This window comes from Acanthochromis polyacanthus, chromosome 12, assembly GCF_021347895.1.
Source record: "Acanthochromis polyacanthus isolate Apoly-LR-REF ecotype Palm Island chromosome 12, KAUST_Apoly_ChrSc, whole genome shotgun sequence".
Classification (NCBI taxonomy): domain Eukaryota; kingdom Metazoa; phylum Chordata; class Actinopteri; family Pomacentridae; genus Acanthochromis; species Acanthochromis polyacanthus.
Genome location: NC_067124.1, coordinates 15178478 through 15206232, shown reverse-complemented (window position 1 = coordinate 15206232; position 27755 = coordinate 15178478). Strand labels below are relative to the sequence as shown.

At 39.8% G+C, this 27755-nt stretch overlaps 2 protein-coding genes across 2 annotated transcripts in view; one reads left to right on the top strand and one right to left on the bottom strand.

Moving 5' to 3' along the window:
• Positions 1-21147, top strand: part of adcy2a (adenylate cyclase 2a) — a 74477-nt gene extending 53330 nt beyond the window's left edge. Inside the window, exons 19-25 of the mRNA XM_051956999.1 lie at positions 4484-4568; positions 9473-9631; positions 10631-10777; positions 11109-11219; positions 11372-11486; positions 15071-15195; positions 19365-21147. Of these exons, the coding sequence (XP_051812959.1) occupies positions 4484-4568; positions 9473-9631; positions 10631-10777; positions 11109-11219; positions 11372-11486; positions 15071-15195; positions 19365-19517 (895 nt within the window). The 3' untranslated portion in view covers positions 19518-21147. The remainder of the gene's footprint in view (positions 1-4483; positions 4569-9472; positions 9632-10630; positions 10778-11108; positions 11220-11371; positions 11487-15070; positions 15196-19364) is intronic.
• dnah5 (dynein, axonemal, heavy chain 5) overlaps positions 21078-27755 on the bottom strand; it is a 103367-nt gene continuing 96689 nt past the window's right edge. The window contains exons 85-89 of the mRNA XM_051956990.1: positions 27192-27404; positions 26218-26370; positions 23865-24096; positions 22747-22907; positions 21078-21495 (exon numbers count right to left, since the gene is read on the bottom strand). Coding sequence (XP_051812950.1) covers positions 22756-22907; positions 23865-24096; positions 26218-26370; positions 27192-27404 — 750 coding nt within the window. The 3' untranslated portion in view covers positions 21078-21495; positions 22747-22755. The remainder of the gene's footprint in view (positions 21496-22746; positions 22908-23864; positions 24097-26217; positions 26371-27191; positions 27405-27755) is intronic.

Genomic DNA, 27755 nt, shown 5'->3' with positions numbered 1-27755 from the left:
AAATCAGAATACATAAGCAGCAAACACTTGAGTCTTCATCAGTAAATAGGCAGCATAAATACAGCATTTGGTCAGTAGTCAAGCACAATTTGCCAACTCTCACCTATAACTTAAATAAGAAATAGTTCCTATATGTACCTCACACTTTGTCAGTCACCCACACTTCTCAAACTGTTCTCCCTTCGTTATGAATTCGCTTCATTTTATATTCCACATTCTCACAGACGTCTCTGTTGCCTACAGGTCGGGGAATTGGCTGCTTAATAAGGATGAATAGTATAATGAGCAAATAGGGAATGAAACCAACTATTTCGAGTAAGTGTAAGAGAGAAGCCGTGAACATGGACTTTTTTCCACATTATAAGCCATGTGGAGGAAAGTAAGGCCAAACAGTGTCATGTGCTTGATAGGAAGCTGTCGTCGGGACCTTTTTAACTAACACGGTTCATGGTTTCATCAAGTGATTTGACAGGGATGTACCATGGACAGGTGGGCTGCAAGAAAGCTGCTGTGGGGAGGTTTTGTGGACCAAGATGTGGGTATGAAGCTGGAATTTTGGTGTCATATAAAGTGGTCTCGCATTTCGTCGTATTAGCCTCAGTTATTACCACAACTATTCAGTTTTACTTTATTACGAAATGGACTCCGATGTGTCAGTATATGGTTGATGCTCACAGATACCAAAGTGGATTACATTGCCTCAGATTTCCACACTTTAGTGCAATGTACTGTAAATGAAGTGTATGGCTTATCTGTGATGCTTTATTGCAAGTAAATCCTGTGGTCAGATTGATTTATCGTATTATCCAGCACACTTGAAAGCAGTCCTACATTTTGGAAAATATGCTTGTATGTTTTTTTTTTTTTTTTGGGGGGGGGGGGGGGGGGGGGGGGGGGGTTTGTGCACACAAAAAACGCCAGTGACATTTTTGTTTGCTTTCTTTCATCATATAGACTACAAATAAGTGAACCTTTATCCTGAATCATCTAAAAACAAAATAAGATGCTTTCCAGTAGCAGCCTCTTACATCCCTGTTGCATCCTCTTAGCTAGCAATCTAATCACTGCTGTGTCCAGAGCCACCGCAGTTTTTGTGACTGTGGAATTGCATCATCACTGTGCAAACCTGGCATCCCTGTTGTGAGGATGAAACCGAATGAGATGCTGCATGCTGTTACTGCACTCAGAACAAACAGCTCCTGCACCAAAATCCTCTTTAAGCTAAATGTCTAATTTTTAGATCTCAGTGTCTGCACATTTGTGTGGGTGTTTGTAGCTTGCAGGATGGTGTCATGTTACTACTACAGTGGTTAGAGGTAGAAAACGCATGCTTGTTTCCCGCCTGGTTTCCATTCTCTTGCTTCCAGCTGCTCACTGCTCACTACTTCTGGCGGTGAGGAGACAAGCAGCCCTGTGGCAGGCCTCCCATTAGGTGCTGACTAATTTTGGTGGTTGATTTTGAAGCTGTAGTTGTCCCCGGAGCTTGTTCACGGTCCACCTTCCCTGCTGCCTTGAGAGTGATAGGGAATGTGCACTTGTTGAGGCACTCTTAAAACCCCTCTACATGCATGTTTTCTCTTAACTACAGTGTACAATATCTGGCCTTACATTAAGTGCAGGTCTGGTGATGATGGGGTGTCTGGTGATAGGAGGAAGGAAGAATAAACCAGCAGCTCCTACTTACAGCCCTGGATGTCAGTAGCACAGGTTATATAGTCACCCGCTGCTCAGGTTGAGTGGTAGTTGCTTTTGGAAGACTCCCATGCGACTGGGAGGAACCTACTTAGGGATTGCATTGTTTACCCCGAAAGGGGAAGAACTTGATAAAGGTTGCCTAAAATGTTCCTGCTCTACCATGTCCTGGATAGGTTACTACATTCCATCCAAATGATTCTTTTTAACCTGGCAATATGAAATCTCAGGAGTCTCCTGGGTGACAAAGGCAGTAGACTTACTGAAGGACTGCTCTGATTATTGAGGAACATCACTGCTCTTAGAGAGACAGACCTCCAAAGTTAAGGCTCTCGGAAGAAAGAGGAAGGATTGTACACCTTCTGGAAAGGCTGTCACCCAGGTAACATCAGTGTGAAGTGGACCAGATATCAAGAACAGCTTTCTACCCAGTCTCACTGCAGTGTCCATTGGACTAAGAGGCTGATGACCCTCAGTAATCCACTAGCAACGGCAAGCTACGCTACTAAGTGCATATTCACCAATACTGCCATCAGACAAGTGTGAAAGAGAGTTTCTAACAGTCACCATATGACACTATATCCCAAGGAATTACAGGATTTGGGGTTGATAATATGGACAGGAGTAGGCATCGCATTGGGCAGATTAGTGCAAATGGATTGTGGCTGCTAAATTTTTGCAAAAAGTTACCCATGAGAGGTGCAGAATGCTAAACAGATCACTACTTAAATATGACTGAGCCCCACATCCACGTCCCCCACAGGATCTCAGGAAATCTAATGAAAAGTGGATGAATTGTGCTAAATTCAAGTTAGCCCCAACAAGGAGCATGTTCTGTCAATCTGTAGGTAGAAAGGTCCCAGAGTTTAGGATCATTCTATGCTCAGATACCACCATAGACCCCCATAAGATTGATGCTACACTAAGCTGTAATCAACTTCACAGACCTTGGCTCCATGAGAAAATCATCTGGAACCATGCACAGAGCACACAGGGTGACTCTCCATTGCCTTGCGCCTACAACATCTCAACAGCAGTAGCAAATAGCAATATGCATGCACAAAACACTTGGTGGATAAACAAAGCTCTTGAAATCCAATCATGTGCTGAGAGAAAAGTTTGCACAATATACCTACAACAGATCTGGGCAAGGTGGACGGAATGTTCTGAATTCCTCATCAACCAACACTTACCGACTGATTGCTTGATCCTTGAAGAGCTGGCAGGATGCTTTAATTTTAGATCATAAATTGTACTAGTAGCGCACTCTCCATGGCGTCATTTCATCAAGACAGTCACTGTGGCTCTGATTAGTGGTAATAGGGTTTTTGGAATACACTGGAATACAATTTGTTTTCACCTTTTTTAAGAATGAGATGCCTAAGTAGGGTATCCAACAGTATCTAAATAAGGCAGGACAACCAACCAACATTCCAACATACTGAAGATACTTTTGCTCTGCACTGCATCCCAGAACTGAGAAGCAAAGCGAAACCATAGAGAACGTACCATGAACAAAGAAATGCAGGAGCTCCTATGGGGATGGTGAATAAGGGAATAAGGCTTTGAAAATCCTGACAGCATCCATAGCGGTTTCACTGGAACGTGGAGATTTTCTGATTTATAGCCGGGAGCCAATGAAACGTTCTCAAAAAAATCTCAGTGCCCTCAGCATCCATCACTAATTCATTGTGAGCAGGCAAGCACCAAACAGTGTTCCTAGATGACATTGAAATAGCATAATGTGATCCCTACTGCGAAGTCAATAAATGTCACATGACTTTGGCCACTTGTCATACGAAATGGGGAATTGCTAGGTATAAAACTGACAAACTGAAAAGCTTGAGCGATTTTTGTAGTTGCTAATCACGTAGCTATTACCTTTTACATCAGAGGGAAAAAATACAGTTTCTGTTTGTTTCCATGTCTGATTTGTCTTCAAATCAACCCACAGTCTGTTTTCAAACACTGGCATTGCTTGTGTGTAAAGAATTGATTAGATGAACTAAGCGAGTGCAGAACGTGCATGCTGTTTTCTGAGTTGTCTGCTGAGCTCTGCCCTAGATAAGACTAAAAGTCCATTAATATGCAAAATATGCTTGCTTAAATTAGGATGCTGGAGTCCTGCATGAGTCTTATCACATAACCAGAACTTAATTAGGGAAGGCCACACTTCGCTGCTATGCAGAAAAACCAGCTTCATTGTTGATTCTAATTACTTAATTAGAAGATTTTTAATCTTTTTGTCAACATCAGCTCTTGCATGGTATGTTTTGGGCTTTGAGTGTGTAAGTCTGTGTGAGCATTCACAGTACAATACATAGACCCACAATGGCTGTCGTGTGGTTTGTCGGCCAATTCTGGCTTTGGCGAAAGTCCTACTTTAGGGTTCTGGTTGTAGAAACACTGGAGCTTTAGATGTGTTTACAGTGTGGCATCTTTTTCAGACCATGAAAACTTGCTTATTAGTTCTTGAAATATGTTCCTAGTGAATGCATCCTGACAGCAAAGCTCAGCCACACAAAGAGTAAACAAGCTCTTGTCACAGCAAAAGAGAAGCGACAGTCTGAGCTGAGTGACAGCTTGGAATAAAATGGTCTGCTAACCAATCATGTGGCACATGTCTTTACTGATTGCAATCTGAATTTTAATTAAATGTTCTTACTCTCATGTCGGTATTTTACTTTTTCACTCCTTTATTACTTTGAACTTTTTAGTTTTGTCACTATTTATCTGTCTTTATCTTTTTCTTATCTTACACATTCTTGTCTTTTCTCCTCTGCCCTTCAAGACCAGGAGTTCTCAAAGACCTGAAGACTATGGGCTCTATCTCCCTCTTTATCTTCTTCATCACTCTGCTTGTGCTTGCCAGACAGGTAAGTCTACGCTGTAATAGTTTGAATGACGTTATCATCTGTCTTCTGCTCCACATTTCACCTCCACAGCTCTGACGGAAAGCAGTTATTTGCCTCATTTATCATCATTTAATTTTTTTTCACCATGCATTTACTGCTGTACCTTTTTGATTCAAAGTTGTTTACTTTTTCACATTTTCTCCCATTTCCTCCCAATTTAGCCTGGCAATTATCCCCTGTGATCTGGTGTTTGCCACTGCTAACTTAGTCTGTTGGACTGTGGAGCTTCTCAACATAATTGTATGAAGCCAAAGCTCTATATTTTTGACATGTCTCTTCTTGAATCCTGTGGTCTCTTTAACCCTGAATGGGCTTGCCTGCATGTACACAGTCTGTATTACATGTCGTGCCTCGCTGTGCTAAAAGTAGTGCTCCTAAAATTTCACTGAGTCAGTGGAGTAATGGGCTTTCTTCTGTGCTATCATAGCAAATTTTAGATGAAAAAGTAGATAGAAATTATACTTCTGACTCTCTGGTTCTCTGTATATTCATGTATTGTCTTAGAGCTTGGTGGAAAAACAGCAGTTCTCAGTTGTTTTCTATATGAAAATCAATGGCTGAACTCAGTGGAGGTTGTAAAGCGTTTTAGCTCCGGTGCCATAATACAAGAGCGGCATCTTGAGACCACTTTATCTGACCTCCCTGAAGTCGCTCAGAGCTGCGAATTTCCCTCCACAAGTCTGCAGCTACTCAGATGTACTTTGAGAGCCACTGGTCAGGAGATACGGGGAGCAGAGACGGGCCATAATTTTTGGGTTATGCTACATTGCAGAGTACTTAATGTACTTGAAATCTCCAGAATTGGAGCATCAATGTACTCTGGAGTTGCAGAGGCATCAACATTAAATTTACATATTTAAAGAGCAATCAACCAAATCTAAGATTCTTTCCATATGAATCACTGGTGTTTATATTTTACTCTTAGCTAATAGTAACATGCACACCACAAACACAATTTATTATTTTATTTCTAGAACAGACTTGAATACAGTCACACAACTCTAGACTTAGGCTGAATAATATTGCTGTTTTATATCAGAATTTAGGATAAAATGGGATGTAGCTGATCCCCTGGGCTCTGCTGTGTACCAACAGCATGGCAGCTGCACACTCTTTTTTTTCACTGTGGGAGGCGAACTGTTTCCAAAAAAGCATATCAACTACGTGAATGAATACAGAGCTGTAATCAGAAGCACCACTTTTTATTACATGCGTCCTCTAATACCACTAAACCACATCCACTCAGTGTTTGACTCGACATTTCAAATATGGTGACATTGTGAGGACAGTTGTTTAGCGTGACACTACACTAAAAATATTATGGAATAAGATTACTGTCAAAAGTATTCATCCACGATTCTAACCATTCGTATTCGTAATGTTAAACATTTGTATGTTAATAAAAAATGTGTACACAAAATTCTGCTGTCATATGCATGAGTTTGATAAATTAAGGGTTAGGATTGTTTTTACGAGTATGAACCTAAAAGTTGTGAGTGCAACTCTAATTTCTACGACTACGAAGTCTTCCCTGTGAGGACGAATTCAAGTTTATGGGTACGAGTAGAAAAATACTGGAATGACGTCACATAGGTCACAGGGGAAGGTAATCGAACACAGATTGCTCCAAACGCGCATGCGCCATTTATAAAGAGTAGACGCCGGGTGGACCCGGTGGACCTACCGGGGCAGGTGACGCCTCACAGGTCAAGTAAATAACACATCCAACTTCTTGTAATTTATTTATTTCATGAAACTGTACTGTTTTAATTGATATACAGTTTATGGACGAAAGACGGTACTGCTTAGCTTGCACGCTAACGAGCCGGGCCGGTGACACATTAGCCTTCTAATGCAAGGAGGCTAATGAGGAGGCTAAGGAGGCTTAATAACAAAACAAACATAATTTGAGATTATGAATCGTGGCAATTGGCGTATGAATCAGCCCATTGTACAGCCTAAATTGCTGTAAATTAAGTCCAGTTTTAGTTCTTTGCAAACTCAGACACGTGCATTAGTTTAGTTTACAATGAATCTGGCGGAGTTCGGTAAAGTTGGAAAGATATTCACAGATTCGGACTTCCGGCATCAATAACTCATGAGATATATGTTGTCAAAACATGAACGATGCCTCTTTCAAATCGTTGTAAGGTAGACAATGTGCTACAAGGCCAATTTTATCAAAAATCGCTGTATTTCAAGCTACAGAAATAACATTGGCGTCTATGAGCAGCCGGCGGTGCAACGAGTGAACAGGGACCGTCTGCAAATAGCAAAACCGCTGCAACAGCGAAAAGAGACACTGCACATTTATTCAGTAACTTTAGTCTTGTACCCTGTAGAGCCACTAAAATCACTGGAGCCATGAATCGGCTGCGGCTGGTCAAACTACAACTCTTTGTTTGGTGCTAAATGAAAAATTGAATTTTAAGGATTTTTTATGTTTTGTATGATTATTTTATGAGTATTAAAATGGCACTTTTCTTCATGTATGTGGTATATTTTACATAACACACAGGAAAAATGGCATGACAAGTACACTATGCCCTTATGCCATTTTTCCTGTGTGTTATATAAAATATACCACATACATGAAGAAAAGTGCCATTTTAATACTCATAAAATAATCATACAAAACATAAAAAATCCTTAAAATTCAATTTTTCATTTAGCACCAAACAAAGAGTTGTAGTTTGACCAGCCGCAGCCGATTCATGGCTCCAGTGATTTTAGTGGCTCTACAGGGTACAAGAGTAAAGTTACTGAATAAATGTGCAGTGTCTCTTTTCGCTGTTGCAGCGGTTTTGCTATTTGCAGACGGTCCCTGTTCACTCGTTGCACCGCCGGCTGCTCATAGACGCCAATGTTATTTCTGTAGCTTGAAATACAGCGACTTTTGATAAAATTGGCCTTGTAGCACATTGTCTACCTTACAACGATTTGAAAGAGGCATCGTTCATGTTTTGACAACATATATCTCATGAGTTATTGATGCCGGAAGTCCGAATCTGTGAATATCTTTCCAACTTTACCGAACTCCGCCAGATTCATTGTAAACTAAACTAATGCACGTGTCTGAGTTTGCAAAGAACTAAAACTGGACTTAATTTACAGCAATTTAGGCTGTACAATGGGCTGATTCATACGCCAATTGCCACGATTCATAATCTCAAATTATATTTGTTTTGTTATTAAGCCTCCTTAGCCTCCTCATTAGCCTCCTTGCATTAGAAGGCTAATGTGTCACCGGCCCGGCTCATTAGCGTGCAAGCTAAGCAGTACCGTCTTTCGTCCATAAACTGTATATCAATTAAAACAGTACAGTTTCATGAAATAAATAAATTACAAGAAGTTGGATGTGTTATTTACTTGACCTGTGAGGCGTCACCTGCCCCGGTAGGTCCACCGGGTCCACCCGGCGTCTACTCTTTATAAATGGCGCATGCGCGTTTGGAGCAATCTGTGTTCGATTACCTTCCCCTGTGACCTATGTGACGTCATTCCAGTATTTTTCTACTCGTACCCATAAACTTGAATTCGTCCTCACAGGGAAGACTTCGTAGTCGTAGAAATTAGAGTTGCACTCACAACTTTTAGGTTCATACTCGTAAAAACAATCCTAACCCTTAATTTATCAAACTCATGCATATGACAGCAGAATTTTGTGTACACATTTTTTATTAACATACAAATGTTTAACATTACGAATACGAATGGTTAGAATCGTGGATGAATACTTTTGACAGTAATCTTACTCCATAAAATATGTGCTCTTTCAATCAGTGAATGTGACATCAGTACATAGATATAAAGCGTCATTTTTTTTAGCACCGAATGTTGACATGCATGTTAAACAGACTGAGTTTGGGTCTCAGTCTGTTTAAATGTGTTTGCAGAAAACACATTACTTAAGTTCCCAGATCGGTGAACATACACCAGGTGCAACTACCAATGCACTGAGAAGTACAGATGTGATTTATTAACATCTGTTCAGTCTCACTGCTCTGATGTGTGTTCATACACAGTTTGTCTTTGTTGCACCAGCCCCCTCGCTTTGTCTCTAGCTGTAACAAGTAATTATCTTTCCAATATCCAATCATATCACTTACTCTCCTTGATAATTTTCCTGTCATCCCACAAACACGTTTCTCCTTGGTTGGTGCGCCGTCTTTATCGAATCAGTTCACCGTGTGCAGCTCAGGACCAGTAATAAATGGAGTTGTTGTCAGAGAACTCCTAAGCTGCGAGCGTTTCACATGTGGAAGAAAATGAATTGGCACTTTATTAGTTGTACCCTTCATTCCCACCAGAGAATTTCATTTCTCCCCTGTCCTTTAACATTTTACTGTACTTGTTTTTGAGTTTTTTTAAATGTCTTGTTAATGTTGTCATTTAGAAACATCCTTAGGTAACTGTTACATTTTCTTTCCCTCATTAAATTGTCCATACGGTGTGTGTTTTTTTTTTATTGCTTAAAGACATAATCTCGAGCAAAATAAGCAGTCAACACCATGGCTAAGCATTTTCAGCCTGAAACTGCAGCGTACTAATGACATTGTCACAAACATTATTTGAGACAGCCAATGGTTTTGTACATAGCAAACATAAGGAATCAGTCCCGTCAACATGCACGACAGAGCCATTTCTTATTGGAGAAAAAAAGTACTGGATCACGATTTCAGTATTCACATTTTGTAAATGTGACAAAATTGTGGCTCATTGTTTTTGATGTTGCATTATCTTTTGTCTTTAGCCTTCACGGTGCTCATATTTGTGGCTCTTTCTGTTTTTCTCTGTGACTTGATGGAAGCAACGCTGTACAGGTGTGCCTTCAGTCTCTTCACCTCTGTGTCCTCTTGTAACAGAATGAATATTACTGTAGGTTAGACTTTCTCTGGAAGAACAAGTTCAAGAAGGAGTGTGAGGAGATTGAAACCATGGAGAACCTCAACCGGGTTCTTCTTGAGAATGTCCTGCCTGCACATGTTGCAGAACACTTCTTGGCACGCAACTGGAAGAATGAGGTTGGCACTGATTGTTTTCCTATCAATACGGCTTATAATTTGTGTGTAAAATTATGCGCATTCTGTTTTGAGAAATGGCTGAATAAAACAATGTACAGTGGTTACATAGAGGTCTTTTAGTGCCTGTGGCTATGCCAAGGTCTGTTCCATTCATTACCGTGAATAATGCATAGTAAAAAAAGAGCATACCTCGAGCACGTATAATTCAGAAATGTATGAAGAAAAATGGAAATGTACAATGTAAAGATACATAAAGCACTTAATGGTAAGAGTAACCAGAGACATTTTCGGCTGTTTTGAATGTATCTGGTCCTAAAATAATGTTGTCATTCCCTAGAAATTACACTTTTCAAATGTAACTGACACTGGGAGTATTGAAGTGATTCATTTTGATGACAAAACAGAGGGAGAGTTTGCTAACTTGCTTGTGTGACTCATTTATCAATTATACCGTTCATAACTCTCAACCCTGTTGTATTACTTTTCACCATGCCAGCTGTGAAAAGTACAGCTTCACATCTGTGGAAGTTGTGATGATGTGGGGATCATGTGAGTTTAAATGGGGATACAGAAAATAGGGATGCTGCAAAAATTCTCAACGACGAGTCAGCAAATGACTCTATTACTGCTCTTGAACAGAATCCAAGAACAAGTTGTTGGTCTAATGGATTTTAGAGCAACTGTTATTTGGATGGTGGGTTTGAGGATTTGCCTCCTTCCATTTTCTGGCAGGTTTATCATTCGTGTTATGTCTGCCTGTGCAGCGTGAATCTGGTTTTCGCTGAAGAGTAGTGCCAGATATTCATAAGGCTGTCAATATGCAGAAAACTTGCATTTAATCTAGATCTAACGTTTGTCCATCAGAATTATATTGTCTGTTTCCTCGGTGTAAAAATCTGTGGTTTGTCAATTTTTGTAACGGCAGTTGAAAACATTTTGTTTTTGCAGCTGTCCAAGCTAACATCTGTATTTTGTCTACTACCGTCTTTTGTCATGCAGGATCTTTACCACCAGTCCTATGACCTGGTTTGTGTCATGTTCGCCTCCATCCCAGACTTTAAAGAGTTCTACACTGAGTCTGACGTCAACAAAGAAGGATTAGAGTGCCTCAGGCTCCTCAATGAAATCATTGCTGACTTTGATGAGGTAAATAACCCTCTGTCTTGTAAATGTCAAAACATCCTATATGTGGAACACAAATATTAGACAGAAACTGTGATATTTTATCAGTAGGCTGCAGCTTTCCTCGTAGGATATAATTGAACGCCGTGCTTTATGCAAGCCACAACCTCGTGTAATGATAACAGAAAATTCAGAGAGGCTTTCACTGGTAGATTTCATAAAGATAAATACTATTAGGTATAAGCACATGGATGTATATATACACCTTAAAAATCAAAGCATGGAGGTTTACATTTTGCCATAAATTCTGCATTATTTGTTTTAGCTGTTGTGTGGATTGTGTTTCTGTGTGTAGTTGCTTTCCAAACCTAAATTCAGTGGTGTGGAAAAGATCAAGACCATCGGTAGCACTTACATGGCTGCTACTGGGCTAAACGCATCTCCTGGGCCTGAATACACATCACAGGTGGGTTCATTATGCACAAACACGGATCTTTATTTTTTTTTTTAATTTTTGTATAAGAGATTGAAGCACTTAAATTTATATTCTTTATGTATGTGTAACAGCAACAACATTTTCTGGAAATGAATGTGCTACTTGTGTTCTTATTCCTTCAGGAGCATGACAGGCAGTACATGCACATAGGGACCATGGTAGAGTTTGCATTTGCCTTGGTGGGGAAGCTGGATGTCATCAACAAACACTCCTTCAATGACTTCAAACTCCGAGTTGGTGAGTTACGTAGAAAAGTATGTATAAACAGAGGGTTGACAAATTGATGTGCAGAATTTGATGTTGACAAAACATAGCATCTAGTCTGATTACCAGACAGCTCGATTTTGGTTGCCTTAGACCAAAGAACCTTCTTCCAGTTGACTTTAGTCTCCCACAAGCCTTCTGGTGAACTCCAGTGTAGATTTAATGAGCTTTCTGTTTGCCACTCTCCTATAAAGAACACGCAGCAATTATTGTATGCACAGCCTTTCCAAGCTCAGCTGCTAAACTTTGTAACTCCTTTCAGAGGAGTCATAGGTGTCTTGGTAGCTTTCCACACTTGTCTCTTTCTTGTACAGTCACTATTTGACGGTGTGCTTGAGGCAGATTTACACGTGCATCATATCCCTTCTTAATAATGGATTTATTTGTATTCTAAAGGGATATTTTGTGACTGGGAAAACTTTTTTGTATCTATCCTCAGACCCGTGTTTTTTCATGGAGTTGCATCGAATGTCTTAATGTAATTATATCCAGGATTACTGATCCACCAGTGACTAGACCTTCCAGATGCAGGTGTCTTTATACTGCAATCACTGACACAAATTCGCTGCAATCCAATTATCTCAATTCAGTAATTGTGATTCTGGCCCAAATTGCCTGCACCTGTATTGAATTGGGTGAGTTGCTTTAAAGCAGGTGTAAATTTATGCAATCATTATTTTGCATGTTAGACTTTTAGGAATGTATCGACATTACGTTATTTTTAAAAAAGGGTTATTCGAGTGTTTTTAGTTGAATTCTTGTCCAAACAGCCCAATAATATTGACAATGATTCCGTGTTAAAAAGCAATAAAAAGAGAAAACTTCCAAGAAGGTGAAGACTTTTTGTAGGAACTGTAGAACTGTAGGAACACAGAGAGGATATTATAGTGCGGTGGCATTGCATAAAATCCTCTTTACAAAGATGAATGCGCATTTTAGAGTTCAGTGGTGCAAAACCAGAGACCCTGATGTACACAGTGGTGGAAAAATGAGGTGTTCAGATGAATCATTCTTCACCATACTTTTGGCAAGTGGGCAAGCACACGTGCGCACATTTTATTTTTGTATTCCACTGCAGTCTTTAAAAGTTATGCGTTTTAAATTCATCATTCACCTGTCTGCCTTTACTGATCACATGTGAGAATGGAAATTAAGTGCTCTAAATAAACCACTCAGCAGAGGGAAATTAACTTTGTCCTCGTCTGTCTGACATTAAAACGCAGCAAACAGTATCCCTGCTGTTGGATGAGAGTTGCAGACCCTCTTGATTTGTTTCTGTTTACAGTCACATAACCTGAATTTTTACACATAACAGGATTTATTTAAGAGAAATATTTGAATATAAATCTTATCCATTGTAAGAACATAGACTGGTGGCCTTTTATGCATCCATTCTTTTTCTGGTGCTCCAGTCTAAAGGTTTTTTTTGTTTGTTTGTTTTTTTACAATGACATTAGCATAGAGAAATGCACAGAGGTCTAAATAGCAAGAAAATAACATTCATGTATGCAGAAAGACATACGTAGGAAAGCAGACATGCAGATCCCAGCTCCCTGCATGAAGTAAGAGTCAGAGTTCGATACTTTCAACCTGTCTGTGAAGATCTCTGCATGGGATGCTCCATTAACTCAGCAGTGTGCATGTGTGCAACTGTACATCCCTGCTGTTTCCAGACGGGGCCTAAAATGCTCCATCAGAGAGGGATACAAGTTCCCCTCCACTGGCACTGGAGAGAAGCAGTGACTGTGTGCCTGTGTGTGCTTCCTGTGCAGATTGCAATTTCCAACAATCTCGAGATTGGCTCAGAAGCTCGAGCGAAGAGCAGCCCAGTGTCATTTCAGTGCTGTGAAAAGCTCCAGAGCCTGCTTAGCAGAGGTGCTGAGAGTGTTGGGGATTAAGAGTTCAGCTGCATTTAGCTTCCACTTCATCTCATGTTCTGATGAAATCTTGTGAAAAGCTCTGTTTATTTTGAAAGCAGCAGGTTTCCTGCTGAAGGTTTTTCTGAGCTGCACTCAATAATTAAGCAGTAACATCAAAAATTGATTTGAATACATCACTAACAAGTGTGACATCAGAAATAGTAACAATATAACAGTTTTCATTATGCCTGCTTTCTGATGTGGTTTTGCCTTATTTAAAATTGTGATATAGGTTATTACATATAAATTTGACCATACTTGTGTATCAATTACAACTACGATTAAGAATTCTTGTTCTTTAAAGTTGAGTTGACAACAATGTCCCTTGAAAATCTACTGGACGAGTAGCCAAAGGTGCCAAACACTGAACATGAAATGATCAGTACCACCTGGTTTCTCCCTGCAATAGATATCTTATTCTCAGGAAGTTATAATCTCTCCTTACCTGTAAAGACCCTACATCCTTGTCCCTGCTGCTGGCCTCTGATCCATCTCCTCCCTGACTCTGCTCTTTCTGTTATGGCAATAAACATAAAAAATGTGGTAAGAAAAATTCTGAAATAGCATTAGGAAGAGTAAAAATTGCAGTAGAATTTAACCTCAAAATCACTTTAACCCATAGATACATATTTTTTTCTCAGCCACATATATTTTTTTTCACCTCTGCAGACCCTGCATGGTCAACATTACTGCTGGCCGCCACCTCTGGTCCATCTCCTGTCTGACTCTGCTCTTTGTTATGGAAATAATCATTAAAAAATCTGAAAATCAAAATTCTGAGATAGAATTAGAAAGAGAAGGAGTAAAAAATTGTTGTAAATTTATACCATAGATAGCCTATTCTTTTTTCTCCTCCCTGACTCTCCTCTTTTGGGACCAAAAGACTTAAATACATGGAGAGCAATTGTGAGCACATCTTCTGCCCAGAAATGAAAGAGGACTGGGTTTATTCCAAGATTAAACTAATTAGCAGTAATGTAACAGAGGCAACAACATTTAAATTATTGTTAACTAGCTTAACATATTGATATATTGCCACGTTTTACCTTGTCATCATTTAGCTAACAAGTCTAACATTGTTTGCATCCAACAAGGTCACACAACTTACACGGTTTGTTTGGAAAGAACTGTGTAAAGTTTTTTGCTTCTTGCTGGCTCTGGCTGGTTTGCTAAACATTACTCCAGACGCACGTTCAGCACTGCTCAGCACAGCAGCACGTCTCCTGTGGAACACCTGCGTGAGCATGCGCTCATGGTGCATTCAAAGACGGCTCGGGAAAACACGTTACTGGATGCTAATAACGGGTTTAGCTGTTGTAACGGCTGAAAAAAGTGCGGGGGACAGATGTGAAAGTGCGGGGGACATGTCCCACGCGTACCCCGCGTCCGTTACGCCCATGATGTATAATTATTTTTCCTTATTCTTTTTTAGATTGTGTCTTATATTTGAGTCTGACAGTACCTTCATGATTTCATTTTAATGCTGGCAGCAGTCGTACAATGACAGTAAAACCTCTTATGTCATTTGTCTGAGAAACTGCAATTCTGTCAGAAGGTGTTGTCTTCATGTTCATATTGAAGAAATAAAGCAGTAACAGATTCTGGAACGTTTACTAATGATTTGTTTTCCTTTGTCAGGTATTAACCATGGCCCAGTCATAGCTGGAGTCATTGGGGCCCAGAAACCACAGTATGATATCTGGGGAAACACAGTGAATGTAGCCAGCAGAATGGACAGCACTGGAGTCCTGGGGAAAATACAGGTAAACAAAGGGAGATTTACAGGAATCGTTTAATTATTTTTTAACAAATCCCATGAAAAGACCTACACACGTGGACAAAATTGTTGGTACCCCTCAGTTAAAGAAGGAAAAACCCACAATTCTCACTGAAATCACTTGAAACTCACAAAAGTAACAATAAATAAAAATTTATTGAAAATTAAATCATCAAAATCAGCCATCACTTTTGAATTGTTGATTAACATAATTATTTCAAAAAAACAAACTAATGAAATAGGGCTGGACAAAAATGATGGTACCCATAACTTAATATTTTGTTGCACAACCTTTTGAGGCAATCACTGCAATTAAACGATTTCTGTATTTGTCAATGAGCGTTCTGCAGCTGTCAACAGGTATTTTGGCCCACTCCTCATGAGCAAACAGCTCCAGTTGTCTCAGGTTTGATGGGTGTCTTCTCCAAATGGCATGTTTCAGCTCCTTCCACATATGTTCAATGGGATTCAGATCTGGGCTCATAGAAGGCCACTTTAGAATAGTCCAACGCTTTTCTCTCAGCCATTCTTGGGTGTTTTTGGCTGTGTGTTTTGGATCGTTGTCCTGTTGGAAGACCCATGACCTGCGACTGAGACCAAGCTTTCTGACACTAGGCAGCACATTTCTCTCCAGAATGCCTTGATAGTCTTCAGATTTCATCGTACCTTGCACACTTTCAAGACACCCTGTGCCAGATGCAGCAAAGCAGCCCCAAAACATTACTGAGCCTCCTCCATGTTTCACCGTAGGGACAGTGTTCTTTTCTTCGTATGCTTGGTTTTTGAGTCTATGAACATAGAGTTGATGTGCCTTACCAAAAAGCTCCAGTTTGGTCTCATCTGTCCAAAGGACATTCTCCCAGAAGCTTTGTGGCTTGTCAACATGCATTTTTGCAAATTCCAGTCTGGCTTTTTTATGAGTTTTTTTCAGCAGTGGTGTCCTCCTTGGTCGTCTCCCATGAAGTCCACTTTGGCTCAAACAACGACGAATGGTGCGATCTGACACTGATGTACCTTGGCCTTGGAGTTCACCTTTAATTTCTTTGGAGGTTGCTCTGGGCTCTTTGGATACAATTCCAACGATCCGTCTCTTCAATTTGTCATCAATTTTCCTCTTGCGGCCACATCCAGGGAGGTTGGCTACTGTCCCGTGGGTCTTGAACTTCTGAATAATATGAGCCACTGTTGTCACAGGAACTTCAAGCTGTTTAGAGATGGTCTTATAGCCTTTACCTTTAAGATGTTTGTCTATAATTTTTTTTCGGATGTCCTGGGACAATTCTCTCCTTCGCTTTCTGTTGTCCATGTTCAGTGTGGTACACACCTTTTCACCAAACAGCAGGGTGACTACTTGTCTCCCTTTAAATAGGCAGACTGACTGATTATGAGTTTGGAAACACCTGTGATGTCAATTAAATGACACACCTGAGTTAATCATGTCACTCTGGTCAAATAGTTTTCAATCTTTTATAGAGGTACCATCATTTTTGTCCAGGCCTGTTTCATTAGTTTGTTTTTTTAAATAATTATGTTAATCAACAATTCAAAAGTAATGGCTGTTTTTGATTATTTAATTTTCAATAAATTTTTATTTATTGTTACTTTTGTGAGTTTCAAGTGATTTCAGTGAGAATTGTGGGTTTTTCCTTCTTTAACTGAGGGGTACCAACAATTTTGTCCACGTGTGTATTGTCTGGGGAGCTTTTTTCCTTGTTTCACACACAAGCACTCACTAGAACACCAGCTGTATTAAACAGCCGACACAAATTCAACAAATGCCTGACTAATTAGCGTTTCCAAAAAACTAACAAAAAAATTCACTTGCTGTTTTCAGAAAGGCTCTTTTTTGAAACCAGACATTTGCACTTGAGGTAAAGCACAGGTTAAACTAATCTTGTCCTTTATGTGACACTGCACACGACTCGATTACACATTCAAGAAAAAAAAATGTGGGTGCAGTTTTAAAGAATTCTATCTTCCAGAAAAATGAATGAGGTTTGAATGAGGAGAGAGAGAAGAAACATGAGAGAAGGGTGAAACATTGTTGGTTCTGTTTGGGGTTTTTTGTTGACAGTAACCCAAATGAAGAGCAACTCTAACAGTGATTATTTCCAGTGATGAATTTAAAAACAAGCCCGCTGAATTCTGTGTACATGTTAAACATCATCACATTTCTTTCCAAGGACCAGCATGGCTTCTTCTTCATAGGTCGATATTTTAAATGCCAATGCAGATCCAGAACTCTCCTTCACTCTGCATGTGCCTTTCATGGCAGTAAGGACATCTTATTTCAGCATCATGACATCTTCAGATCGTATATTGGCATCCTGTCTGAGCGCTGATAAGATATAATGGCTTTTCACCTGCCTGGCGTGTCGCTGTGGTAATCATTGGGTCTTCAGAGGGCTGTATTACACTTCGCAGTCTGGACACATTTGATACAGCCGTCTGCTGTGCAGCACAACTGCAGTGCTCTCAATTGCATTCCAAGATTGCTTGTTGATATTTTAAGATATACAGAATTCAACAGAAGAAATACAGAGTTCTTCCAAGGTAGCACGGATATTTCCCAAGCTCTATTATTTTCACTCATTTATTTCAGTGTTGTTTATAAGTACGGCTTGTTTTTTTGTTGTTTTTTTACTAGACATCATATGCTTCTTTGTTCTCTAGAAGCTGCACTGCTCTGTTGGTTTACAGCTCTCAATTTACACATTAAAGTTTATGCATAAGCTGTGATGACTCATGGCCTTTTTCTCTTACAATCCTTAAAAAAAGATGAAGCGGAGGCATTGTTCTTCGCAGCTCCAGCTGACACACATATTTTGCTGTCATGTTTATAGAGGTTTGTTTTTGTGTTTTTAAAAATGTACATGCGTCTATAAAACAGTTCAAATATGAAGAACTAAATTGAACATTTGTGCATGAGAGGTAAAGATGCCTCCTCTGCATGATCAGCCACAATATTAAAACAGGTGAAGTGAATAACACTGACATTCTCGTTCCAGTGCTGCTTGTCAAGGCGGAAAATGAATGTCTTTTCTTGAAATTGAGGTCTTGGAAGCAGGAAAAATAGGCGAGCATTAGAATCTGAGAGTCTATGACAAGGACCAAATTGTGATGTCTGGATGGTTGGTTTGTGGATTGATCCCAGTATGCAGTGGTTCGTATTCAGCGAAAGGTCCTCCAAGGAGCGACGACCAGTGGCCTCGTTCTGCAGGACACTGGACCAGCTGCACAGCTAATATTACTCAGGAAAGGTTTGAGAAACATGACAAAGAGTTCAAGGTGTTGACTCAGCCTCCAGGTTTCCCAAATCTCAATCCTTTCAAAGAACTGTAGAGATGTGCTGGGAAAAACAAATTCAGTCCATTACAGTAGTTACAGGACAAGATTACCGGACATCTTGATGCCTGATCAGCCTCTCAGGTCAGGTAAGAGCTATTTTGGCACATTATGGGAGAACGACACAATATTGGGCAAGTGGTTTTAATGTTGTGGCTTATCAGTGTATATATTTATCAATTATTCACAAAATACAACAAAGACTATATAATGAATTAAAGTTTAGTCTAAGCAATAAAACAACACTGAAATCTCTAAAGTGTTGTAACATCTTCAGATGTTTTTCGAGTAAAGCTAACACATTTTTAAATTAGATTAACCAAGAGCTTGATTTAGAAAAGTCTGACATTGCAGATAATGGTCTAAATGTGTCTTGTTGAATATGAATTAATGTCTGAGGAAAATATTCTGAAAAGCATCAGGCAAGTTCCAGGTTAAGTTTACACATTTCTATTTATAGTTGAATACACAAATCCAGTATACGTTCCCATTAAATATTAATAGAAGTTTATATTTTCTGTAAAGAGAAAGAGAGTCGGGTGCTTTAGCAGATCTTATTATTTAAAAAATAATAATTTCAGATTTAGAAAATGTTATTGAGAAAGTTTGAGGTTTGACTTGTCCAGATTAAATCCTGATTTTTTTTGTTGCAAACATACAACAAAAGACTGCAGAGCAACATGGCAGGAAGAGTCTATTATTTGACATTTTTTCCCCCCTATGGACGGCTCGATATCTATGCCTGCAAGGACTTACTCCAGTCATGTAAGATAAGCAAAATGGGCATTACCCGTCTTGTTCTCCCTGCAGGTGACGGAGGAGACGAGTCACATCCTTCTGACTCTGGGCTACATGTGCTCCTGTAGAGGAATCATCAATGTCAAGGGTAAAGGAGAGCTCAAGACCTTCTTTGTGCACACTGAGATGACTCGCTCACTGTCCCAAGGGAATGTAATGCCGTAAGACTGGTTCAGAATATTCTGAGTTTACACAGGCATAAAGAACAAACTTTCATTTCAGATGGAGGAAGGTTTGATCTTCTCCGCTTTGATGTGAAATGATGTGAGACATGAAATAATCTGGGCTGCACGGAGGAGAAAATCAGAGTTTAGCGTTTCATTGCAAATGACCTATGCCACAGCTGTAGTATACATTTTGTCACTTATGTAATTCTAAGTGTAACATGTACAGCAAGTAGGCAGTAACCCCTGAAAATATATTGTAATTTGAATGTTAGAGCTGGAAAATCCACAGTGGCACAAGTCAGCCAGATGTAATAACGGACAAGTTCGGTCAGAGAGAAGAATCTCAAATGATCCAGATGAGTTTCCTAACTCCGCTTTGGGCGGTTACTGACTGTCACCTTAACTTAGAAACACAGGCTTCAGCCAGGTGCATCCAAACAAATTGAACTCATTTTACAGGACATTTTGGATCACAAATAATGTGCAGCAAGCAGTAGAAAAACAGATTGCATGGCAACAGTTTTCATCAGAGCGTCCAAAAGATAATTTCAGCAGGTGCTATGAATAAAATGAAGTTTGTGTCCCTCCAACTCAACCAAATGTTTAGAGAAACACAAAAGGCCACAGATGAAAGATTTCATACGGAAAATTAAAGCAGAGGATGGTACAATAGAGAGGAAAACACGGCCACTGTTGCAAAGGTGAGATGTGTCTATAAAAATAACACAGCCAACAGGTGTACATAACTCCATCAACCTTGTTAGAAGCACGAAGTCTTGGATGTATTTTACAGGTGGTCTAGGACTACAAAAGGAAAAACACTAAAGAATCTATGAATATATTATGATATTCATGCAGGGCCAGGTTTTCCAAAACTGTCTTTGCACTTTTATCATCTTTCCTATTGTTTATGACGAAGATAAAGATTAGTCAGAAGTCAGGGGTCCGATGCATAGATAATCTATGTATGTCATTTTCTGATATCTATCAAAGAATTTGTGTTGAAAATGTGCACACTTTAGACACTTCACACTGGGCATACAGAGTTTCTGGAGCAGCAGGGTAAATAAGGAGATGAAATTTGGGACAATGCACCAAATCTTTTTCAAAACATTTGTGCTTTTTCTGTGATTGAGGGTTTTTTTTACATCTAAATAGCAAAAGCTAATTTAGTATAATCTGGAATTTCTGTTTGAGTGATTAACATTATCCTCAACTATGGAATATGTTCAAAGTGCCACGATCATCTCTCTTTTGTAAAGATGACAGAGTGATCACTGTACCTAACCCTAGCTCCACAATGACTGAGACTTATGGAACAAAACCAGACATACATATGGATATGTACATCTGAAAAAGTGGGCATACACAATCTTCTGCATCTGATCCCTGGTGTACAGATTTAGAAAACATGTTTGAGTAAAACAACTAGATACAAAGGAATGAAAGATGATTTGAGTGTCAAGATTTTGAGTAATCCAGACCTGATCAGTGTACAGGGTAGCTTTAGAGTGCATATGGTACTGTGGTTTTGTAAGAAAAGAAAATACTACCAAAAAAGTGTTTTGATGTTTTAATGATGCCATTGTTTTTTGTAAAAACTCAATTAAAATTTATATGTATTTAAATTCTACAGGCTTTTTTTTTTTTTTTTTAACTTGCAGCATTCTTTAAAAAACAATAAAGTCATCGTCCTGCCATACGATGAAAATATACTGATACTCTGTACAAGGCGTGAGGAAAAAGTTCTGGCACTGTTTATGGTACACATGCATAAAACACGCAACTGTCACAAGCAAGATGCAGGAAGTCTCACGAGTTAGGAGATTCAGGACCTGTGTTACGTGTTTTTTGACAATTGATAGGTTGACATTTGCAAACTGAAGCAGAGAAGAAAACAGTAAGTTCTGCGTCAGTCTGGTCCAGGATGAGGAAACCACCAAGTCGAGCATCATCACTGGTATTGAGAGGCGGGTCTGCGGTTACCAAGGAGAGAAGAAATAACAGTTTTTACAGGCATGAGGTGAGGAGTGCAGGAGGAGCTTGTTGTTTTCTATCAGGAATCATCTGCCAATACAGAGTTCTACTTTAACATTCTGACTTGAGGGACAACAGTCAATACATACAACTTCAACTCTACAATCATCGCTCTGACTCCACTCAACTCAAAGTTTTGGTCCTTGAAACTACTACTTCCCCCCCCCAAAAAATTTATTTTGATGGCTCGTCATTTTGACAAAGTTTGGGAGAATCGGCAGTGTTCGCAGATGGTGTTTGACATGTTCGCACAGAGAGAACTCCAAGAATCAAACAAGTATTACAGATGGACAGGAAATTATATAGGCACTGTCTCAAAACGTTTCCACCACACCTTGTGTTTATACTTTTCGGCCAACTTTAACGGAGCTGTGTGGGGCTTGACAATTATACCAATCAAATCGGCTGATGATATCAACAGAACACCACCCCACAACTAGAATCTAGATCTTGGTAAACACTTTCATCGCTCATTGCCCCCTTGGTGAGCAGATGGACAGATGCAATATGTCTCTACTTATCAAGGTCAGGGTTGAATCAGTCAGTGAAGCAGCACAAAATGGAGTTCAATTAAATCTCAATTTTAAATTTAAAGTAGAAATGAATAAAATATGAGGATAGGCTCATTTAGGATGGTGATTAAATGACTGACAAACCAACTACTTTGATGTGAAATGAGAAATTCTGAAATAAACTGAGGGCTTCTTCAACAATTTCATATCGACTGCAGCTGCTCCACAGTAAATAGCAAGCATACTGAAGTTACACAAGAGTCTGAGGACATTTACATGTGACCTTTAGCTGTCACAGTGCAGCTGTCTCTGCTTCGTCTGACCTCAAGCGAAACAAAAAACACTGAGATGTTGTTTTCAAATGTGTTAAGTCCGGTTTGGACCTTGAGTTGACTGCACTAAATGCATTACTTGACCTCAGCTCCTGACATTTACTGCACAGAAGTGTGTTATTCAGTCACTTGAACTGCTAAAGTGTGTCTCTTCTACACAGTTCTGTCAACAATTTATCAAATGAGACGTAACACCTTCTCATTGTGTGGAGCTGGATGTTTTTCTCTCCATGTAGAAATGTAAGTCCAAAAGACATACACCCAGAGTAGCAGCTGTTTATTCTGCATGTGTCAGAACACTGCATGTGAGCGATAATAATGACTATATGTATCAGTGTTTGTCCACCTGAAGCAATCATTTCACATCACAGAGGAGTGCGACGCCTCGTAGGATCCAGTATTCTGGAGGAAGGGAAGTCTTCAGGTCTACAGCTGCAATATAATTCATATCTGTTCTGACGGGCTTCTTGTAGATTGGACAGGAATAGAGGCGGGAATCCTTCACACCTGCAATGTGAAAAGCAAAAAAATTCATGAAGCAGAAGGAGAAAATCTACAACAGCAACTGAACATTTTGGATGAAAGCTGCTAGAAAACAGAGCAGCAGCTGGCAGAACTGTGTCTTAATTAAACATCCTTGTTAACTAGACTATTTCAAATCACTGAAATATTTACGTGAGTGCCACTGGGATGCCCAGCTGTGTTCATCTGTTTTTATGAAGTCAAACTGCTCTAATCAGGCAAACAGCATGGGCTAGGTCCTTGTACTCTCTCTGTATCATTTTATTGCACTTTGATTTTTAGACAGGCTGGATAGCTATTAACCTGTCATTCAGTTTCTTGAGTGGTCCACATCAGCGCAAAAATCTCTTTCTCAGGCAAGCAAACAAACACACCTCTTCACAGGTGATATACAGAAGGTTGAAACTAATAATTTGATGAGTGACAGTTAAGTAGAGCAGTTTCCTGAGGACTTGTGCCCCTCGTTTGTGTCTGCATCCATTCACACGCTCACAGATGCTCCTGCAACTACAGCACTTGTCTAGAGAAAGATCCCTCCTCTGCACTCACACACAATCAAACCCAGCAGGATGCCTACTTGTGGGAAAAGCTGGGAGGGGAAATGGTGTAAATAAACCATATTAAGCGTATCATTGGATCATTAATTCATTTCCCATGCAGCCTCGCTCGCAGGCGTCCATCCGAGCCTGTCTGTCTGCTGCCTGCCTGAATGTACTCTGGCCTCACAAAGAACAAACCCAGTGCCACATACTGCTGCTCATGTATTCCCAGACAAAATAAATAGCACTTAGTCCACTTGACATTTAAATGTTACAATCCATCCAGGGATTGCGTGGGATGCGAATGTTGAGGAGGAGGAGCGAAGAGAGACTGACAGATCCTCTTGAGACAAGAGATTAGAGATTTGAATCTTCTTGATTGTTCTTGAAGAATAAAACTCACCGTTATTCTCGGCGTACATCCTGATCACAGGCATCATTTCGAAGAGGACTTTGGGTTTGGAATCGATGAGTTTGCAGCTGCGGCGGTCCCATCCGGCTCCCTCCAGGTAGAGGCCGTAGACGTACACTCCCTCTGTGGGCGGCTGGCTGATGTCATCCTTCATCCACTTGGTCACCTCGTTGCAGAGCACCATGCGGTCCAGAGCCCAGCCTTTGTTGGCCCGAGTGATCTCCTACATTTACAAATCCACAGATTAAAGCAGCGATGAGAGCACGATGACACAGCAGCACTCATGAGCGACAGAGCCGAGATTTAGCGACCGTTTCATCAATACAATACAAAATCAATTTCGATAAAAGGGCCGTAATAACAGAACAGCAAAAGCAGTGTTGGCCAGATAAGTGCACTCCATCTAAGGTATTGTTTTGTGAGATGATGTGACAACAGAAAGACAATAAATCCAATAAAAATGTGAGGAGTGGGAGCAAAAAACATAATAAATAAGTGAAATGTTAGCTCTGTTTTGAAAGAGACAAAAACAACAGACAAAACCTTATTGGGCAAAGTTGGACAGATAGGGATTAACAAACGACAAAGACAGACACACAACAGATCCCCTAAAACAAGCCAGCTACACAGAATCAAAGAGCTGTGCACATAGTTTGTGATGTCGGTGGACTGATAAAAGAGGTGGAGTGCTTCCTGAGAAGCCACTATCGCAGCTCAGTGGTAGGTATGAAAGCTGTATTTGAGAACAGCAGGCACAATAAATCCCAGTAAAATACAGACATGTGCATCCTCAATGTTTTGTCGGCCTCTGAGGACCTGGGAGTACAATAAAAAAACTATTAATTTTATAGACACCTGACATCAATGCTAAACTATTCCCTCTTTTTATTACAACTTAAAATGATTTGTTGGACCTGGAAAAATAATTCAGCCCTCAGGTCTCCATTTCAGTTCTTTTTTATAGTTATTGTATGTTCAAACTGCCACAATATTTGGTTAAATGTCATTATTCAAAGTCATGGAAGTCCTGCTTTGTTTGTGAGCAGAATATTTCTTTTCGATGAGTAAAAAGGTGAATCATCATGACATGTAACAGAAATATACATATGTATTGTCTTCACTACAGGAGTAATATACAAACTTACAGCCCATATGAATGCCTGAAATGTATGAGACAGCAGTGAGTTGTCTTTACTCAAGTTCATTTTGTTAAACTTACCAGACATTTATCAGGTTTAGTGCAACAATCAGTTTGCACTTAGTTTAGACAACAACAAAATATTGGAGGCTTTGTTGAGTCTGTTAATAACAATAATAATAATAGACATTTACATTTATATAGCACTTTTCAAGGCACTCAAAGGGCGTACGATGAATCCATTATTCATTCACTCACACATTCTCACTCTGGTGGTGGTAAACTACATTTATAGCCACAGCTGCCCTGGGGCAGACTGATGGAGGCGTGGCTGCCGATCTGCGCCTACGGCCACTCCGACCACATTCATGCACCAGTGTGAGTAGCCGCACTGGAGGCAAGGTGGGGAAAGTGTCTTGCCCAAGGACACAACAGCACATGACTAGGACAGAGCTGGAATCGAAGCACTGACCCTTTGATCATTGGACATCCCATTCTACCACCTGAGCCACAGCCGCCCCACCAGTCCTTGGTTTTTGTGACATGTTTGTGTCGCAGCTCAAAATTTTAAATGCGCCGAGTAAAATCAACAAGAAATCGTCTTGTTTTTGGCTAAAAAATATTCCTCTAACCACCTATAATTGGCAGAATTTTGAGCTATGTTTGTATATCTCAAATTTCTTCCAAGGGTCAGAGATTGCTCAGTTTGGCCATATAGTTTTAGAAAAGTTACTGACTGAACTTAGTTATTTTTTCCACCGGATATTTAAATGTTGTCACATTTCCTGCTGCAAAAACATGCTTTTATTGAAAGAGAGAAATAAACAGAAATGTGACAGCTGAGCCTGTTAAATACAAGACAATCTAGAAACCTTTTCTAGATTTTATATTTTGTGATGTAGAATAATAATATGAATGCACAGTTATAAGGAATAATGCAGAGCTGTAATAACAGGAACAGGGATTTAGATCTCTATAAAGCAAGGTCAGACATCAAGATTGTATCTGTAGTATTTGCTCCTTCCACATTAACATAAATGGGAATTCATTAGAGAACAAAGGGAAATATGTGTCTCCTTGTTGTCACCACGTCTGTGTGTATGTGCATGCATGCATGTGGCTGTGTGCCTGCTTCTCCCTCTGCGTGCCATCTGCTCTCGTCCCCGGCGGTGGGTAAATAGCTAGGTAGCCTGATGCCGTGTGTACCTGTCTCATGGCTGTCAGGAAGCCCTGCGGGTTGAAGAAGCCTGTCATCCAGAAGCAGTTGGGCCGCCCTTTAAAGATCCAAGCATGGAACTGCCGGTTCCGCTCAAGCAACTCTGTGAACCAGAACCCCAGGGTGCTGGATGCCCACGATGCCTGAAAAACAACAACAAAGGCAAGCAACAACATGAACAAAACATTACGATGACACTGAAAACTGTCATCCAGAGGGATCAGAGGAGGAGACAAAAGGAGGCAAACAAAATGGACTGAGTCATCGAGTGGCAAGAAAAAAGGACATTTCACAAAAATATGAAGGAAAAAAATTAGAATACAACAGAACACTACAAAGGGGAGGCAAAAAGAAGAAGAGACAGGTAGAAAAACTCTGAGTCGCAGCCAGGAAGCCATTTGAATTATTCTAATGATGTAATGTTTGTGAGAGCACTACCTGAATGCCAACACAATGACTCGACTGTTGGATACATGAAAAGTCATGTCTGTTGTTTGCTCCCTCTGTGTCATTATTAATATTTGAGTAATTTCTTCAGCTAAGTTTGTTATGAGTCATTTTCTTCGTTTTTATTCATTATGGAAATGGGTTTGCGGACTGTGCATAACATTCTAAAATAAAGTACATAAATAATAAAAAGGTGAGGAGATCAGTGCCGGCTAAACAAGAAGCTAGACTGTTAATGACGACGTGCTTCTTTCTGGTGAACAAATTATCTGATGTTCTCAAACGAAACAAAATAGAGAAATTATACCGGCATAGCAGGAAAAAGATCTAAGATGTTAACGTGTGTAAGGGCTTCATACAAATGGCTTGTTAGTTTTATTTTTTGTAATGTGCAACTGAAGTTGAATTATAAATATTTTAGGTACACAGATTACTTGCAATCACTAACTACAGTGAGCAATGCTGCATGAAGGGTAGTTTAATGTTTTCAATTCAAGTCAATATTTTCTTCACTGACCTTCTTCCAGCGTGCAGGAATGCGTGCGTCATACATGCAGTCGAGAGCATCCCGAAGGTTCTCGCTCATGATGATGGTTCCATCGATGGCCAACTTGAGATCCGTCAGAGTGTTTCGTACGAGAACTATGACTCTCTGCATCCGATCGATCTCCTGACGCAGGAAGATGTTCATGGGCTTGAAAGGACCCATCTTCTGGAGATGCTCTCTTACCTGGTTTTAAGAAATTTAAAAAATATATATATATTTATGATCAGGCTTTGAGAATAGGACACATTGAATAGCATTGTTTAATTAGGATACCAAAAAAGAGAATGTATTTGGTTGAAGTAAGTAACAAAAAGATGTAATTACAGAATAAACTTAAGTAAAAGTCAGTACATTCATGTTTTCCTTTTGTCTTTACTTGGCAATCAAAAAGTAACAAAAAATATTCACGCTACGTTGCCGTAATATTCTGATACTTGGATTAGGTTATGGATTACATTTTTTAAATTAGTTATTAGTAACTGTATTAGACTATATTTTTAAAGTGACCTTCTCAACCATGTTTATAATGCACAG